General features: G+C 34.9%; 1 protein-coding gene across 50 annotated transcripts in view; it reads right to left on the reverse strand.

Annotated features, from left to right (window-relative positions):
- LOC131548567 (calcium/calmodulin-dependent protein kinase type II subunit beta) overlaps positions 1 to 15,857 on the reverse strand; it is a 58,800-nt gene that overhangs the window by 10,551 nt on the left and 32,392 nt on the right. For 7 of the 50 annotated variants that reach the window (XM_058789955.1, XM_058789945.1, XM_058789975.1 and 4 more), the window contains 4 exons: positions 10,197 to 10,234; positions 5,767 to 5,799; positions 3,951 to 4,019; positions 2,097 to 2,141 (listed from right to left, as the gene is read on the reverse strand). In XM_058789955.1, the coding sequence (XP_058645938.1) occupies positions 2,097 to 2,141; positions 3,951 to 4,019; positions 5,767 to 5,799; positions 10,197 to 10,234 (185 nt within the window). The remainder of the gene's footprint in view (positions 1 to 2,096; positions 2,142 to 3,950; positions 4,020 to 5,766; positions 5,800 to 10,196; positions 10,235 to 15,857) is intronic. The other 43 variants (XM_058789961.1, XM_058789984.1, XM_058789964.1 and 40 more) reach the window with 13 other exon arrangements.

Below are 15,857 nucleotides of genomic sequence, written 5' to 3' on the forward strand. Positions count from 1 at the left end.
AGGGTTCCCACACCTTGGTTAACTTCAAATTCAAGGACCTTTCAAGGACTTTCCAGGTCCAATACCCTCAAATTCAAGGACTTAATGTGGGGAGGCATTTCAAGTGAGAGCAAAGGTTTTCATGTGTCAAACTATGCAAAAAAGCTAATTTTTTTTTTTTTGCTTTTATTTTTGGCCATATGACAGAAATCTAATATTTGTCATATTTCTGTTTTGCATAAAATTGAATAATATTTTGTACATACTATACTGTATTCTAAAATGATCTGATATTAACTTTTGCATGGATTTTATTGAAAAGAGCTTAGGCTCATGTAACCAGAAGTTTTAAGATATATGAATATGCTTTTAAGTTTTTCTTGCCTCATGGCTTTACATTATCTTAACAAGCAAAGCAATTCAACATTACATCCTTTGGATCTCTGGCAAGCCATTCTTTGTAATCTTCTTTGGTGAGCCAAATATCTTGAAACTTGCATTTTCCAGTCATCACGCTTCAGTGGTTTCAGCCTATTTTTGCATTGTTTCATGGTGTCTGTGAAACGTTGAGGTACCATCCTAGTAGTTTCGTGTGAACGTCATGGCAACGAACGACACAAAGTACCTCACATGGGAAACACTTAACGTAACGCATAAATGTGCAACGTAAATCAAGCAAGCTAGTATGCACAAAGTGTTGGCGAAATAACAAATTAGCGGACCGGAGGGAATAATATGGAATTTTCAAGGACCTGTATCTATGTTTGTTTATTTTCAAAAACTTTCCAGGGCCTTGAAAATTTTTAATCAGATTCACAAACTTTCAAGGATTTCAAGGACCCGTGGGAACCCTGTTTCAAGTAACAAAAAATGGTTTTAGTGTTTTTTTAATTATTATTTTAGTTTCGTTTTAAGTTTTAGTTAATTATAATAATCTTTTGTTAAATATAATTTTATTTAGCAATGACAATAGCAAAATAATATTTTTTTAAATTAATAATGACTCTTTATCACACCCTTGAAGTCAACATGTAATAATAATTTTAAAAAAAATCTAACTATTTGATGGAATTAAAACAACTTTCCTTTTTGGCAGACTTCATGATTAGATGATTTTATGCAAAGCTAATTACATTGCATTTAGGGTACACATTTTTTACCATTTTATTTTTCTCAGACAAGCTATGGTTAGTTTCAAACACAACTGAATGAAAATTATCCCAAAAATATGTTTTTGTTTTATCACGTTATGATGTAATTCAACAATTTCTTTAAAACAAACAGTAGATAAAATGCTTTGCAATGTAGAAAAAAAAAAAAAAAAAAAAAAGGTCATTCCAAACCACATTAGAACAACATTCAATCAATTTTCACCAATTTAAGAGTATTTCACAACTCACCAGTTTACATTACTGTTCAAAGGTTTGGGGTCAGGAAGCCTTTTTTTTTTTTTTAGAAAGGATGCATTAAATGATCAATATTATTACGTTACAAAATATTTATATTTCAAATAAATGCTTTCTGTTAATCAAAGAAAAAAACATTTTGCCCAAAAATGTTAAGCATTGCAACTGTTTTCAGCATTGATAATATTAAGCAAATCAGCATATTAGAATGATTTCTGAAGGATCATGTGACTGAAGACTAAAGTAATGATGCTGAAAATTCAGCTTTGCATCACAAGAATAAATTGCAAAATTTTCAAATAGAAACAGTTGTTTTAAATTGTAATAATATTTCATAATTTTACTCTTTTTACTGCGTATTTTTCAAAAAAATCTTACCAACCTCAAACCTTTGAAAAGTAATGTAATTTTTACCGTTTTTTTCCCCCATGTTGAAGTTGAACTAATTTCTGCTTGAAACCATGTGTGTATTGACTAACAAGAGTCAAAGAACACTGTTTCATTGTTTTACCTGAAACAATGAACACTGAACACCACACTCTTACCCGAACACTTTCCCATCCTAATGCGACTGCACGCTCACTCACAAGCCCAAAACAACACCCTCGCTCGCACCACAGAATAAAGAGACTGGCAACAGACGACAGAAGCAGAGAGAGGAGGAGAGGAAGGTGGAGGATGAAAGAGAAGAGGATGGGGAGGGAGATGTACCTTGATCCCATCCACTGGGTTATGGATAACAGTGGTCTGAGGCTCCTAAAGAGAAAGAGAGAGAAGAGGAAGTGGAGGAGACGGAGAGGAAAAAAAGAGGAGCAAAATGAGATGGAGGTGAGAGATGGCAAGAATAAAACAAGTGTTAGCAAAAAAAAGACGAGAGATGAAGAGAGAGCAGTCTCAGTTAGAGTGAGAGAGAGAGAGAGAGAGAGAGGAAGAGGACGTGGATGGAGGTTATTAGTCGCTCAGGTTAAAGGCAGAGGACAGCCGAAGGTCAAAGCTCAACATCTGAAGCCAGTCCAGAGATCCCAGAAAAAACACTGCAAATGTTCAACTTTCTAAAAACTTTTGAATGCTAAGCACTTTCGTTTAAAAACAAAATGCACAGAAATCACAAAGCAATTGTTTCAGGGTAAAATAAGCTTGTAGGACTGTGAAATGTCTCTATCAGAAGATCAAAATAGTTCTTACTAACGATGTGTTATCACAACAATGATACTTTTTAAGCTTTTCAGGAGACGGTTTGCTCATTAAACAATATAAAATGTTGAAAACCTGCAGCTGAAACATCTATACTGGTCCAAAAATGTAACTGATGACACTTAAAGTCACACTTAAAAATATGTCTGAATATGATTGCATTAGATCTGGGTTTCACAAATTGGGGTTCAACTTTGTGAGCGGATGAAAAGCTAATCAAAAATGTAAAATTAAAACAATTCTAAAAATAAAAATAATCAAAATAAATTACATGCTAAAAAAAGCTGTAATATAATATAATAATTCAATATAATATAACATAATAATTTGTTTACCTGCATATCATGTGACTATTTATTGACTTTTTGAGGTTTTTTTATTGAAAGTTTATTGTGTTATTTATTGAGTTACTGAAATATTATCTTTAAATGTCAGGGCAGATATTAAGCAAATATTTGAGATCAGCTGGCAAATAGTTTGAGAATCCCTGCATTAAAGTAAAGTAAAGTAAAAAATAAACTGAAATTAAATAAAATAAAAATAACAATAATTTTTTTTAAAAATCAGCACAAGCACACTTTAAGCAAAATGTTTTACAAAAAAAAAAAAAAAACTGTTAAGTTTGAAATTATGATGTTTTCAGATGCCATTTTCTTTTTATATTTTGCAGACATTTTTAAATGTGACTCATGTTGCCAAATGCTTTTTGGGTCACTGTATCTGTCAAAAAAAACAATGCAATTGTGAGGCTCTGAATAGTAAAAAAAAAAAAAACGAACAATAAGATATCTGTATTTTATTCGATGATATTGTACTGATTACATCACACTGGATTTATTAAAATAACAGAAATAATGAAACTAAATGTCTATACATCAGACTTTACAGCATTAGGTTATGTAAAAAGAAGCAAAAATGCACAGAGACGTACACACAAACACATATATTTAATGAAACATTATAACGGTCATAATGAGAGTCAAAAATGATTGAAACACAGAGCCAACATCTTAGTTTGGTTGTTCTGCCATTAAACTAAACAACAAAAAACACAACGTTCATGCACACACTCAGCACACATCTTTGTGAAAACATGAAGCTATAACTGACGCTCAAAGCATCTAAATTCTCCAAATCTGGATTATAAAACTCATCGATCATAACATTAACAGTGTTGCGATGACAAAGATGAAGATGCGCTTGGATTCAAGTCTGTGACAGACACACAGCGTCTACGACAGGTGGCCTGAGACGCGCCAGACGCTGACACAGACAGACATGTGTGAGACAGGAGAAGGAAGCCAAAGCGACAGACGAGTCGGACGAGAAGATGGAGCGAGAGAGAACAGAGAGGAACAAGGAGGTAAATACCAGAGCAGGAGAAGGGACGTTTCCTTTGGGACTGGTGACTATGCTGTTTTTGGCACTGTTTGACTGTGGCTGTGCAGAACACAAAACAGTGTTAAAGGGTGTCAGTGGCTGTTTACAGGCGAGAAAAGAGAGAAATACAGAGAGAGAGAGAGAGAGAGCGGGGTGATAATGTGAGGATTGTGTTTTATGTTTGAGCTCAACACTGGTTTAAAAACACAACACTGATGGTCTTGAAGATTCACTGAGTGACACGTCATATGTTCAAATACATTTGGGTGAATCTCATGAACCTGTGATTTCCATGTCGACGTCACAATTAAAAAGAAAAACAAGACATTTTGAGAAAATTACGCTTTTTTGGCACCATTCAAATTATTTGCATTTTATGACAATTTAGCACATATCCCAAAATATTTCTGATTATCTTATGTATCTGGATGTTTTCAGTTTTTAAATAATTTATTTGATAATTTAATAATGAATATTATTATTAAGTAACTGATTCATTAATTATTCATTTTACAACAGATAAAACAATAGATAGACAGATAAAAACATTATTTTTTTTTTTTTAGAATTTATGTAATAATTAATATTGTTAAGTAACTGATTCATTAATTATTCATTTTAATAATTGAACAACAAATAGACCGAACAAATATATGGAAAGACAGACCAACAGATAGATGGAATGATAGATATTAAATGTTTAATAAATAATTTGATAATATTATTAATTAAGTAACAGATGCATTTATTTTAATACATGTTTTGTTATTTTTAAATGGTGATTATTTGATTCTCATTAAAAAACAAATTACAAATTATATGTATGTTGTAAAAAATAATAATAATTAATTACCATGGTGTAAAAATACTTCATAATTTATATTCTATTGCATTATAGTATTGATTAGTTGTTGTTGTTTATTTTTTGCATTAACATAACTGAAAAATAATGTCGGGAAAATGTGCATAATTGCCATGAAAACATTTTTACAATGCAATAATATATTGTTGGCTGTCTTCATTTCTTTTAACTTTTAATGTGTAACATTTTTAGAAATAATTTTAATGTATCACATAGCACTGCTGGAAAATCCAGTTAAAACCAGTTTCTGATTTTGGTTTTACATGGTTTCTATGTGGTCCAGGCTGGTCATTTGCTGGTCCGGTCCAGATGGTTAATATAAAGTTGACTTGGTAGGTTGTGTTGAGCTAGTTCAACCTAGACCAGCAAAAAAAACTGCTTTTCCAGCTTAAGATGCTATGAGCAGGCTGAACAAAAGGAATCAAAATAAAAAAATAAATAAGCAAACACAATTAAGCAAACTGTTCAAAAACCTGTGCTTGGTCCATTGTTTTCTTAGAGAAAGTCGCAGTAGGAAAGCAGAACTAGAGGAGAGTCCTTATGGATCCACAGGAAGTACAATCACAGACAACAGCAAACAGAGACACAGACACAAGGAAGCAACAACAAAAAGCCAAACACACATGACATTCTGCGCCACAGTCTAAAACAAACACATCGACGGTCAACACTGACTCGCTATGCAACCCTACAATAACATCAACCCAAAAACACTACGACCCTCACCTGCGTCTGAGGAGTCATTTAAAGCCATCTGACCCTTTAAACCAACCGCTTGATATTTGAGCAAGAGAAGAATCAATATAGATCATTACAGAGGAAGAGTAGATTTATTCGACATTGTGCATTAAATGACATAAAAGCCCAACAGGATGAGCAAATGAATGAATGGATAAACAAGAGTGACGGAGGGATAAAGAGATTAGGATTAAATATCATTCTCACCATGTACTGAACGGTGGAGCTGGATTTCCGTTTCTGGGTGGAAAGGGGGTGATGGAGGGATGGAATGAGAGAGTTAAATACATGTCATGATGAAGGATGAGATCAAAATTAATCACACAGAATCGGACAGACGTATGAGAGGCAGGAAGATGAGAGAAGGTGCGCGTGTGGGTTTCTGGCAAGAAAGTGAGTTTGTCTGGTGGATAAAACAATTTTGATGTGGTTTAATGTACAGAACAGTCCTTAAAGGGATAGTTCACCCAAAAATGAAAATTCTGTCATCATCTACTCATCCTCAAGTAGTTCCCATCCTTTATGAATTTCTTTGTTCTGCCGAACACAAAGGAAGATATTTTGAAGAAAGTTTGTAACCAGGCTGTTTCGGGCACCATTGACTTCCATAGTAGGAAAAAAAATACTATGGAAGTCAATGGTGCCCCAGAACTGCTCTGTTTCCCACATTCTTCAGAATATCTTCCTTTGTGTTCAGCAGAACAAAGACATTCATACAGGTTCGGAACTACTTGAGGGCGAGTAAATGATGACAGAATTTTCATTTTTGGGTGAACTATCCCTTTAAGGCCTTCTCTTCTCAGAGATCTTAATACATCATTGTGAACACACACACACACACACACACACAGCTGCTGATGGGATTGCAGGTGTCGACAGGACTGTTCCTGTATCTCTACAGTTCTGAAATTATTTTCAGAGGAAGAAAAAAGTTTAAGGTTTTGTCTATTGTCTAATCAAGTTGGAGATCGATAGACAGACCCAGGTGAAAAACAAGTGCACTTCCAAGTGCACTTTAAGTACATTAGATTACAATCTAATCTAATGTACTTAAAGTGCTCTATTTTCGTGCACTGATTTTGTACTTAATATACTAAAAATGATTCTTTAGTACTTAAACTTAAGATCATGTAAGTGTACTCAACTGTGCTATTTTGAGACACCATGAATATGAACTAAAATGTGCTTTTAACATATACTATCTCTGTTTAAAACATGTATTTAGTTACCACTTGCAGTACACTAGTACACTCAAGTGCACTACAAGTGGTGACTAAATACATTTTTTAAATACAGAGATAGTATTTTAAAAGCACATTTTAGTTCATATTCACGGTGTCTCAAAATAGCACAGTTGAGTACACTTAATCTTAATGTAATCATTTTTAGTATATTAAGTACAAAATTAATGCACGAAAATAGAGCACTTTAAGTACATTATGGAAGTGTACTTGTTTTTCACCTGGGGATATAGATTAGTTTAATTTCTTTACATTTCAGTAAACATTCTGATTCTACTTCCTGTCTCTTTATTCATCTGTAGTTTCTTTCGGCCTGAGCTTGTGTTTGTGTGGGTCTGGAAGAGTTCCTCCAGCCGTGATGCTCTTCATCGCACTGCAGCACCAAAGACAGCGAGAAAACCAGAGCGCAGAAAAAGGAGGGAAATGTCAGAATGGAGGAGTGTGGCGAGCCAGTTGCTAAGCAATGAGTGAGGCGCAGTGGAAGCGTCTATTTCTGTCTCCCGGCTCCCTGGGTTCAAACCGCCAGCTATTCCTGGAGCGAGAGCTACATTCCCTCCCGCCGCTGCTCTCGCTCTCGCTCTGGATCGGGATGATATAGTGGGTCCGGAGCGAGGCGTGGGAGGAGGAATCATGGAATGATTGGCGGCGAGAGATGGAAAGTGCTTCATTAGCGCGGCTGACAATCACAGGGCCGATGAAAGATCACACCTGCCCCAGCACATAATGAGAGCAATAGGAAAAAGAACGCTTCCAGTGAACTTGTGGAGGAGATCCACTCGGCGGCTAACAGGAAGTGAACTCAGCTGAGGATGAGAACACAGTCTGACTGAAATGCTGATGTGGGTGGCGAGCCGTGCTGATTCAAACTCAACCGCAGTCAGATACGGAGAGAAAGTCAAAATATAGTATCGATGCATATTGGTTACTACACTACTGTTCAAAAGTTTGGGGGCAGTAAGATTTTTTTTTAAAGAAATACATACTTATACTCCGCACACATGCTATAAATGGTCAAAAGTGACAAGAAAAACATTTATAACTTTACAAAGGATTTCTATATCAAATATATGCTGTTCTTTTGGACTTTTTATTCATCGAATAATCCTGAAAAAATAATGTTTCCACAAAATATGAATCAGCACAGCTGTTTTCAACATTGATAATAATAAGAAATGTTTCCTGAGCAGCAAATCAGCATATTAGAATGATTTCTGAGGGATCATATGACACTGAAGACTGGAGTAATGATCACTGGAATAAATTACATTTTAAAATATAGCTACATAGAAAAGAGCCAATTTAAGTCGTAAAAATATTTCACAATTTTACAGTTTTACCAGGGTTATTATAGTTAAGTAAAACCAAAATTAACAAAAACCATAATAGAATTAATATAAAATACAAAAAATATAATAATAATAATTCAGTTTCTAATTTTAAGTGAGTTTAAATTGATGTACTGAAATAACAAAAATGTAATAATTAAATAATAAAAATACAAAATGATTCAAAATATAAGTATAAACTATAAGATGTTATCAGTTATAATGAAATAACACTAATTATAATGAAATCAACCATTTTTGATTAAATAAATGCAGCTTTGGTGAGCATAAGATACTTCTTTCAAAAACATTAAACATCTTACCGCCCCCAAACTTTTGAAGGACAGTGCATATGCCAATATTGGTGTTTTGTTTTGTGCAATTCAATAATGGAAACATATTATATTAGGATTTTTTTCATCTTTCTTTGTCAGTACAAAAATACTAAAACTTGTACTTCATATATAACGTAAAAAAAAAAAAAAACTGACAGCTAGAAAGAGAAATCTGAGGAGGCTGTGAAGCTCAAGTTTAAGCGAAATCACTCTGCTGTACAAATTTAAAGCGTCATCTTTGAGGTTCAGCTGAAACATCTTCATTTATTCAGGGCTAAATGTTACAGAAACGTGGCATCAGCGCAGGACAGAGCCGCAGGATTTTCCTTGGAGTGCTTTTTAGCGTCGACCTCATAAAAACTTGAAATACTAAAAGATTACGTAACGTATGATTAATGCTCGGTGTGGAGGGGATTATTCTGTAGATTAGACTCCACATCCAATCTCTAATAGAGAGCAGTCACAGCTTCATTTCTAATTCTGCGGTGCAATAGAGGTGAAAGCCGACCTTTTTACTCTGTCTGAGAGGATTATATGTTATCAGAACAAATGAACCTGCAAGTGCACTCTCTCTAACAGCTCATTACGGGTCGGAGGTCAACATCTGTGCGCGTTCACCTGATGCCGCGTGACGCATGCCGGAATGCTCTGAATGGACCCGATGGGTGATCGATTGGGGCAACAATGACCACGGCACTATGGGTAAACTATATAGAGATAATAACGAGATAAGATGCAGATCAGAAATTAAAGAAAGATTAAGGTTGAGCGCACAAGCTTATACTAGGGCTGGGCAGTATAACACAGTGATGGCAAGAATGGGTTTTGCTAAACTGTTTCTATAGCAGTATATCTGTGGTGCAGTTTAAAGTCTGACATGTGGAAGTGTTTAAGGTTGCAACCAGAGTTGTTAAAAAGAATTTCTGTTTATTGAAACAAAGCTAAAATAAAATATAAATATGAGATGAGATGAGACATTTGAAAAAAAGAAAATGCCTTGGCAACTATCTTAAATAAGCTGAAATTGAAGATTTCTGAAATAAAACTAAACTAAATAATAACTAAAAATAACTAAATAATGACAACAAATCAAAATGTGAAATGCTGCCTTGGCAATTAATTCAAATGACAATTAATTCAAAGTTGAAGTGCTAAAATTTCTAAAACTAAAATAAAAAGCTAAATATAAATATTCAGAAAAACAAATAAGAATGAAAAAGCACATAAAATTATTAATTCAAAAATGTTTTTTTATAATAATAAAATAATAAAATCAAACTAAACTAGATTCCTTGTAAACCATTTTATTCGCTGAATAATCCAAAAATAGGTATTAGTATGTGGTTATGTAATAGATAAAACGTTTTTGGATTGAATTTCGAAGAAAAAATGTCTATATTGTGATATAAACTCAATATAATATTATACTATACCGCCCACTACCAACTCATTGTCCAGCTTACTTAGAGAAGAACCAGTTAATCTAATCTTACAGAATAGACACAAACACACACTGCTAGAAAGGACAGAACATGGAGACAAACACTGCAAACGCAAACACACAGATCTGCTTCAGACCAGACACACAGTGGACGCCAAAACTTCCACCAATCAAAAAACAAGAAACGGTCAGGAATCCCTCCTCTATGGAAACTGTGTTTGGCAGATGTGAACAGAAAGAGAAAAAGCTATGAAAAAGAAGGGAAAGAAGAGAAAGAAATGAAAGTGGGTCTTACCTTGACATCGGCCTTCTTGTTGAGCAGGCTCTTGGCTGCTGTAGACGGGGAGAGAGGAAGCGCAAACATCAGCACGCTGGGATGGGAGCAACAGTCAACATTACCGGAGCGCTAATGGTGCTCGGCCAAACATGTCTCATAACCGTCCGAGCCAGCCGGGGAAATCCCTCCCGCCCCACATCCAGAGGATTACAGCCATCTAACACACTATGTGTGGAGCGCACGTCCGCACACGCATCACAAGTATGCACGGTGCGGCCCACAGTCAAACCTGCTAGAATTAATCACCAAATGTGACCGACACATCCCGTCCAGCAGTGAGAGGTTAGTGACTGCCATGCACACGCAGGGGATGCGCTGGTGCACATGCAGAAGAGTGCAATCACACACACACACACACGCGGTTACCTGGCTAAGTGAAGATATAGCATTGACTTGATCGTGCAAATTAATAGCTCATAAATATCCATAGAACAAGGTCAATTTACTTGAAGAGCCAAACTGCATTAGATAAGATATTTTAGATTTCTTTTTGTTTTGTTTTAAGCCTAAATCAAACAAAATTACCTGTGCTTTATGCTTGAAACAAGTAAAATAAATATATATATGGAAACAGGTATTCATGTATAGGTATTAAGAGTGTTTTGGGGTTTTTTGTTTACTTTTTTTTTTTTGGTAAGTGTAAAACTACTGTAAAAGTAACCTAAACCCTAATTCCTAAAATAAAACCCTAAAATAAACTTTTCAGTTGTAGTTTAGAATGAAAAAAAACAAAAACATTTACACTATTATTTCAGTTTAAAATAACCACCTTTTATTTGAAAATATATTTTGAATTTTTTTTTTACTTATTATAAATTATTATTTTACCTTATTCCTAATTTGCCTTTTTTTTTTTTGCATTTTAGTAGTATAAAACTAACCTTAATCCTAATTCTGGCCATAAAATAGACCTTTTGGGGAAAATGGGGACAAAAAAAACTAAAAAATTACGCTACCGTTCAAAAGTTTGGAATCTAAAAGATTTTTTTAAATGTTTTTGAAAGATCTCTTATGCTCACCAAAATTATAGTGAAACACTAAAATTGTGAAATGATATTACAATTTAAAATAACTATTTCTGTAATAACTGTATTCTATTTTAAAATGTAATTTATTCCTGTGATGCAAAGCTGAATATTCAGCATCATTACTCCAGTCTTCAGTGTCACATGATCCTTCAGAAATCATTCTAATATGCTGATCTGCTGCTCAAGATCAGATCAAATGCCTTTTCTGCTTCTTTTGCTGAATTTAATGCATCCTTGCTGAAATAAAGTATTAATTAAAAACAAACAAACTAATAACTGACCCCTAACATTTTAAACAGTAGTGTATATTATTCACTTCATTTATAAATAATTTTTGTAACCTCCCAAAGGCAGGTTTCGTCAGATTTAGTTCACTTCTATCCCAAAATACAGCTAAATAAACCCACAAACACTGCAGATAAAGCATGACAGGTTCAAATATTTTGTTCATGGGGCGGCAAAGACCTGCAAAATGCTGCATTTTCTCGCCACAAATGAGAATGTTGAAGTTTTTCCAAGTCAATAATAACACTCTAAGACAACTTCTCATCACTAAAATGAAATTAAATGAAATGGAGCTGGCAAATCCTATATTAACTTTAGATCTTCACTGCCATGGCAACACAGAAAGAAATATCCTTAGTGTTTCTACGGCGCTAAAAGACCCCTGACTTCATTAATCCGTGCAGATAAGAGGAAGGTGTTGTGTGTGGAGGGAGGGTTGAGAAAGACAGAAAAAGAGAGAGAATCTTACCTTGACACAAATGTTAGAGGCAGAGAGGAACGGAGAGAAGGAGAGATTAAGAAAGAATAGATTAAGAGAGAGAGATCAGCACGGGTTCATCTGGAGTGTGTTTATCTGGACGAGGGCAGGGGGTTCAAATGTGTGTTTCTTAACTAACGTATAAAAAAGGTTTGTGTTCCATTCTTTGGTTTTATTTTTTAATCGTCATCTTGTGCCATTATCAAGCCTTTTCCTCCATGACACACTTGTAGTGACACCTAGAGGTGACAACAAACCCGATTCCTCTAAAACACCTGAGACACACACACTCAAAACACTGCAAAGACGTGGAGGACAAATGCAGAGACGGGCATCTGTGGGGGAAAAAAAATTCTACAAAAACAGATCAAAACAAAATATTCAGACCGTTAGGAATTATCTTAAAATTGTCAAGCAGTGCACTATGGTCACAAACCAGGTCACAAGTGTTACAGATGCATTGCTGTCCAACCAAACTAAATTCAAAACGTGCAACTGTGCTAGAATGATTATCAAACTAAATTTCACAAGTATAAACTGTCTAGATTAGTCTTAGTTAAGGAACACTGCAGACTATATTTATTTTAATGTCCATGATTGTATTTGAAGCATGCTGTTGATTTTACTACAAATACAGCTCACCCTCAGTGTGAATAAATGGTTACAGAAATATATTTCGGGGCAAAAAATTTAAACGTACAGTCCACCCAAAAATGAATATCATCATTTACTCACCCTCAAATTATTCTAAACCTGTATGCATTTCTTTGTTCCATTCAAAACAAGATGATATTTTGAGGAATGTGGTAACTGGTTTCAGACTCCCAATGACTTTCATTGTATGGCCAAAAATACTATGGAAGTCAATGGGACCCAAAATCGTTTGATTTCCCTACGGACAAAAAAATACTAATGGAAGTCAATGGGACTCAAAACAATTTGACTTCCATAGTTTGGTCAAAAAAATTGTATGGCAGTCAATGGGACCCAAAATTGTTTGTCTTCCTTTGCATGGACAAAAATAACATGGAAGTCGATGGGACACGAAACTGTTTGGTTACCCACATTCTTCAAAATATTTTCAATGTTCTAAAAAAGAAAGTACTGTAAGTCATACAGGTTTGGAACGACATTGAGGCCCCGTTTACAGTAGTGCGTTTTCCTTTTAAAACGGCATTTTAAAATGAAAACGATCCTCGTCTACACTGTCATTTTCATTGCGTTTCAGAAACGATCTCCGTCTACACTACTTAACTGAAAAAGCATGTCACATGACCATTCATGCAGGTACAACCATAGATATGCATAGGTAGATAGCACATCATTTAGATGGCGGACGCGTCTGCGTGCTTGGAGCGGTCGAATGGGGAATCTACCTATACATATCAATGTGTACAACAATAAGCATGATGTTATTGTTTACATGGTTGTCAAGGATAAGCAGATAGAATGTGGGCAGCAACGCCATCGTTTTCAAAAGTTTTCGTTTTGTTCCGTTTACACTAAAACGGGGTCTGCAGCATTTTCAAAAGTTTCCTCGAAAACGCTGGAGTAGTGTAAATGACAGGCGTAACCATAGCAAAAGTTATGCGTTTTAAAATGAAAACGCACTAGTGTAAACGTAGCCTGAGAGTAAGTAAATGATGACAGAATTTTCATTTTTCAATGGACCACCCAGAAAATAAGCTGTGGCAATCAACAACAGTCCACAGACATTAAGCTCAAAATACGCTAATAATATTCTCTGAAAACCTGCTGCATGGATGCTGCAACCAGCCAAGAGTAAAAGTGCCAGATCACTGCAAACAATCCTAGAATTTACAGCTGAAAGGACATTGAACCCCCTTTCCTGAACACACAGGTTTAAAACACATGCACTCGGGTCAGATCGGATCGGACCACATCAGGCTTCTCCTGCATCAGGAGACATGCGTGTGCTCTCGTGCAATGTTCAGTCATCAGCAGGCAGGCAAGAGAAAGAGAGAGAGAAACCTACAATTAAAAGATCTGACACAAAAAAGAAACCAAAGGGAGGAAGAAAGAGGCAGAACACTGAAGAATGACAAATCTGCAAATGGATGGATGGAGCAAGCGGAGACGTAGAGGAGAGAGAATGAGTGCAAATAGAAATCAGAAGAGATAGAAGGAGAGAGAGAGAGAATAATGGGATCCTGATGGAAAATCCAGCTAAAACCAACTGCTGATATCGGCACTTTAAATCTGACTGACCGCCTGCTGCACTATTTATATTCAGGATACATTGATTTTAGATTTACCTGGACATAATCATCACATTAAAACAAAACGAACTGTGGTTGGTCATTTTAAATGTGAGTCAGATGGTCTAAATCTGCAGTCACACTAGACTTCATGCTCCATTCACTTCTATTCATATGCATGTGAGACCAGAAACAATGAAAATTCAGCTTATACAACACTAGACCTTCTGCAGATAATCAGCATAGAGAGACTATACTGGTCTAACCTTGACATTTAATGACATTCGCTGGTCTAGATGGATTGTGGGGCTTGGTTTTGATCTGGTAGGCGATTATGGTCAAGCTGGTAAGAATTGGTAACCGCTTTAGACAACAAACCAGCGACCACATTTAAAAAAAAAAAAAAAAACCCAGCTTGACCGCCTTAAACTGATATGACCTGGTTTTTCCAGCAGGGGAGAGAAAAACAGAGATGATTTTGTGAGGTGTTCACACTGACTGCGATTTGCAACAAAATGACATGAAGTCATTTATCTTCATTACAATCTGTCAATTTAGTGATGCAATTTAGTGATTTTTTTTACTTTATGCAAATAGAGCAGCAACTACCAATGGAAGCAAGCGATTTTACCATTTCATATGCTTCAAATGCATTTAGCTGATGCTTTTATCTGAAACAACTTCAGGTACACACTATGTCCATGGATGTGTTTATTTAATAATAATAAAAAAAACTGTAAAAATAGTAGTATTGTGAAATATTATTACAATTTTGAATAACTGCTTTCTATTTGAATATATTTTAAAATGTAATTTATTCCTGTGATGCAAAGCCAAGTTTTCAGCTTCAGTACTCCAGTCTTCAGTATCACATGATCCTCCATACATGTACAGTATATGCTGATTTGCTGCTCATGAAACATTTCTTATTATTATCAATGTTTTAAACAGTTAAAACAGTCAAGATGAAAATTAGCCAGTGTTGGCTAAATCTGGCGCATTTTACATATTGTATGTATTATTAATGTGCATTGTCCCTGATTAAATGAAATGAAATTTAAAATATTTTTCAGAAAACTGTGATATATTTATTTTACATGATTCTTTGATGAATATAAAGTAAAAAAAAAACAGCATTTATTTGAAATAGAAATCTTTTGCAACATTATAAATGTATTTACTGTCACTTTTTATCAATTTAATGTGTCCAAGCTGAATAAACCTATTTAAAAAAAAATTAGAAAAATATTAAAAATATGGTAGCGTATACCAAAAGTATATATTTTATTAAATGACACATTCCTTAGAAATCTAATACAAACTGTGCATTTTAAATCAGTTAGTTTCATGCATTAATAATCCTTAATCTTGTTCATGATTTAATGCATTATGCACCGCTGCAATTTCTTCTCCAGAATTCAGCTGCAAGAAAACCAATTGGGTCCATTTATGGTCACATATTAACTAACTATGGTTGGTTACACGGCTCAGGGCAATATGAACAACTCAACCTGCATCGATGGATATCACAGTCAGTGTGAACGGGGCTTTGTGAAAACTGCAAGAGAGAGAGAGATATAGAGGAAAAAGAGAGATAATGTAGAACTGA

The sequence above is a fragment of the Onychostoma macrolepis genome, chromosome 10, assembly GCF_012432095.1.
Source record: "Onychostoma macrolepis isolate SWU-2019 chromosome 10, ASM1243209v1, whole genome shotgun sequence".
Classification (NCBI taxonomy): Eukaryota; Metazoa; Chordata; class Actinopteri; order Cypriniformes; family Cyprinidae; genus Onychostoma; species Onychostoma macrolepis.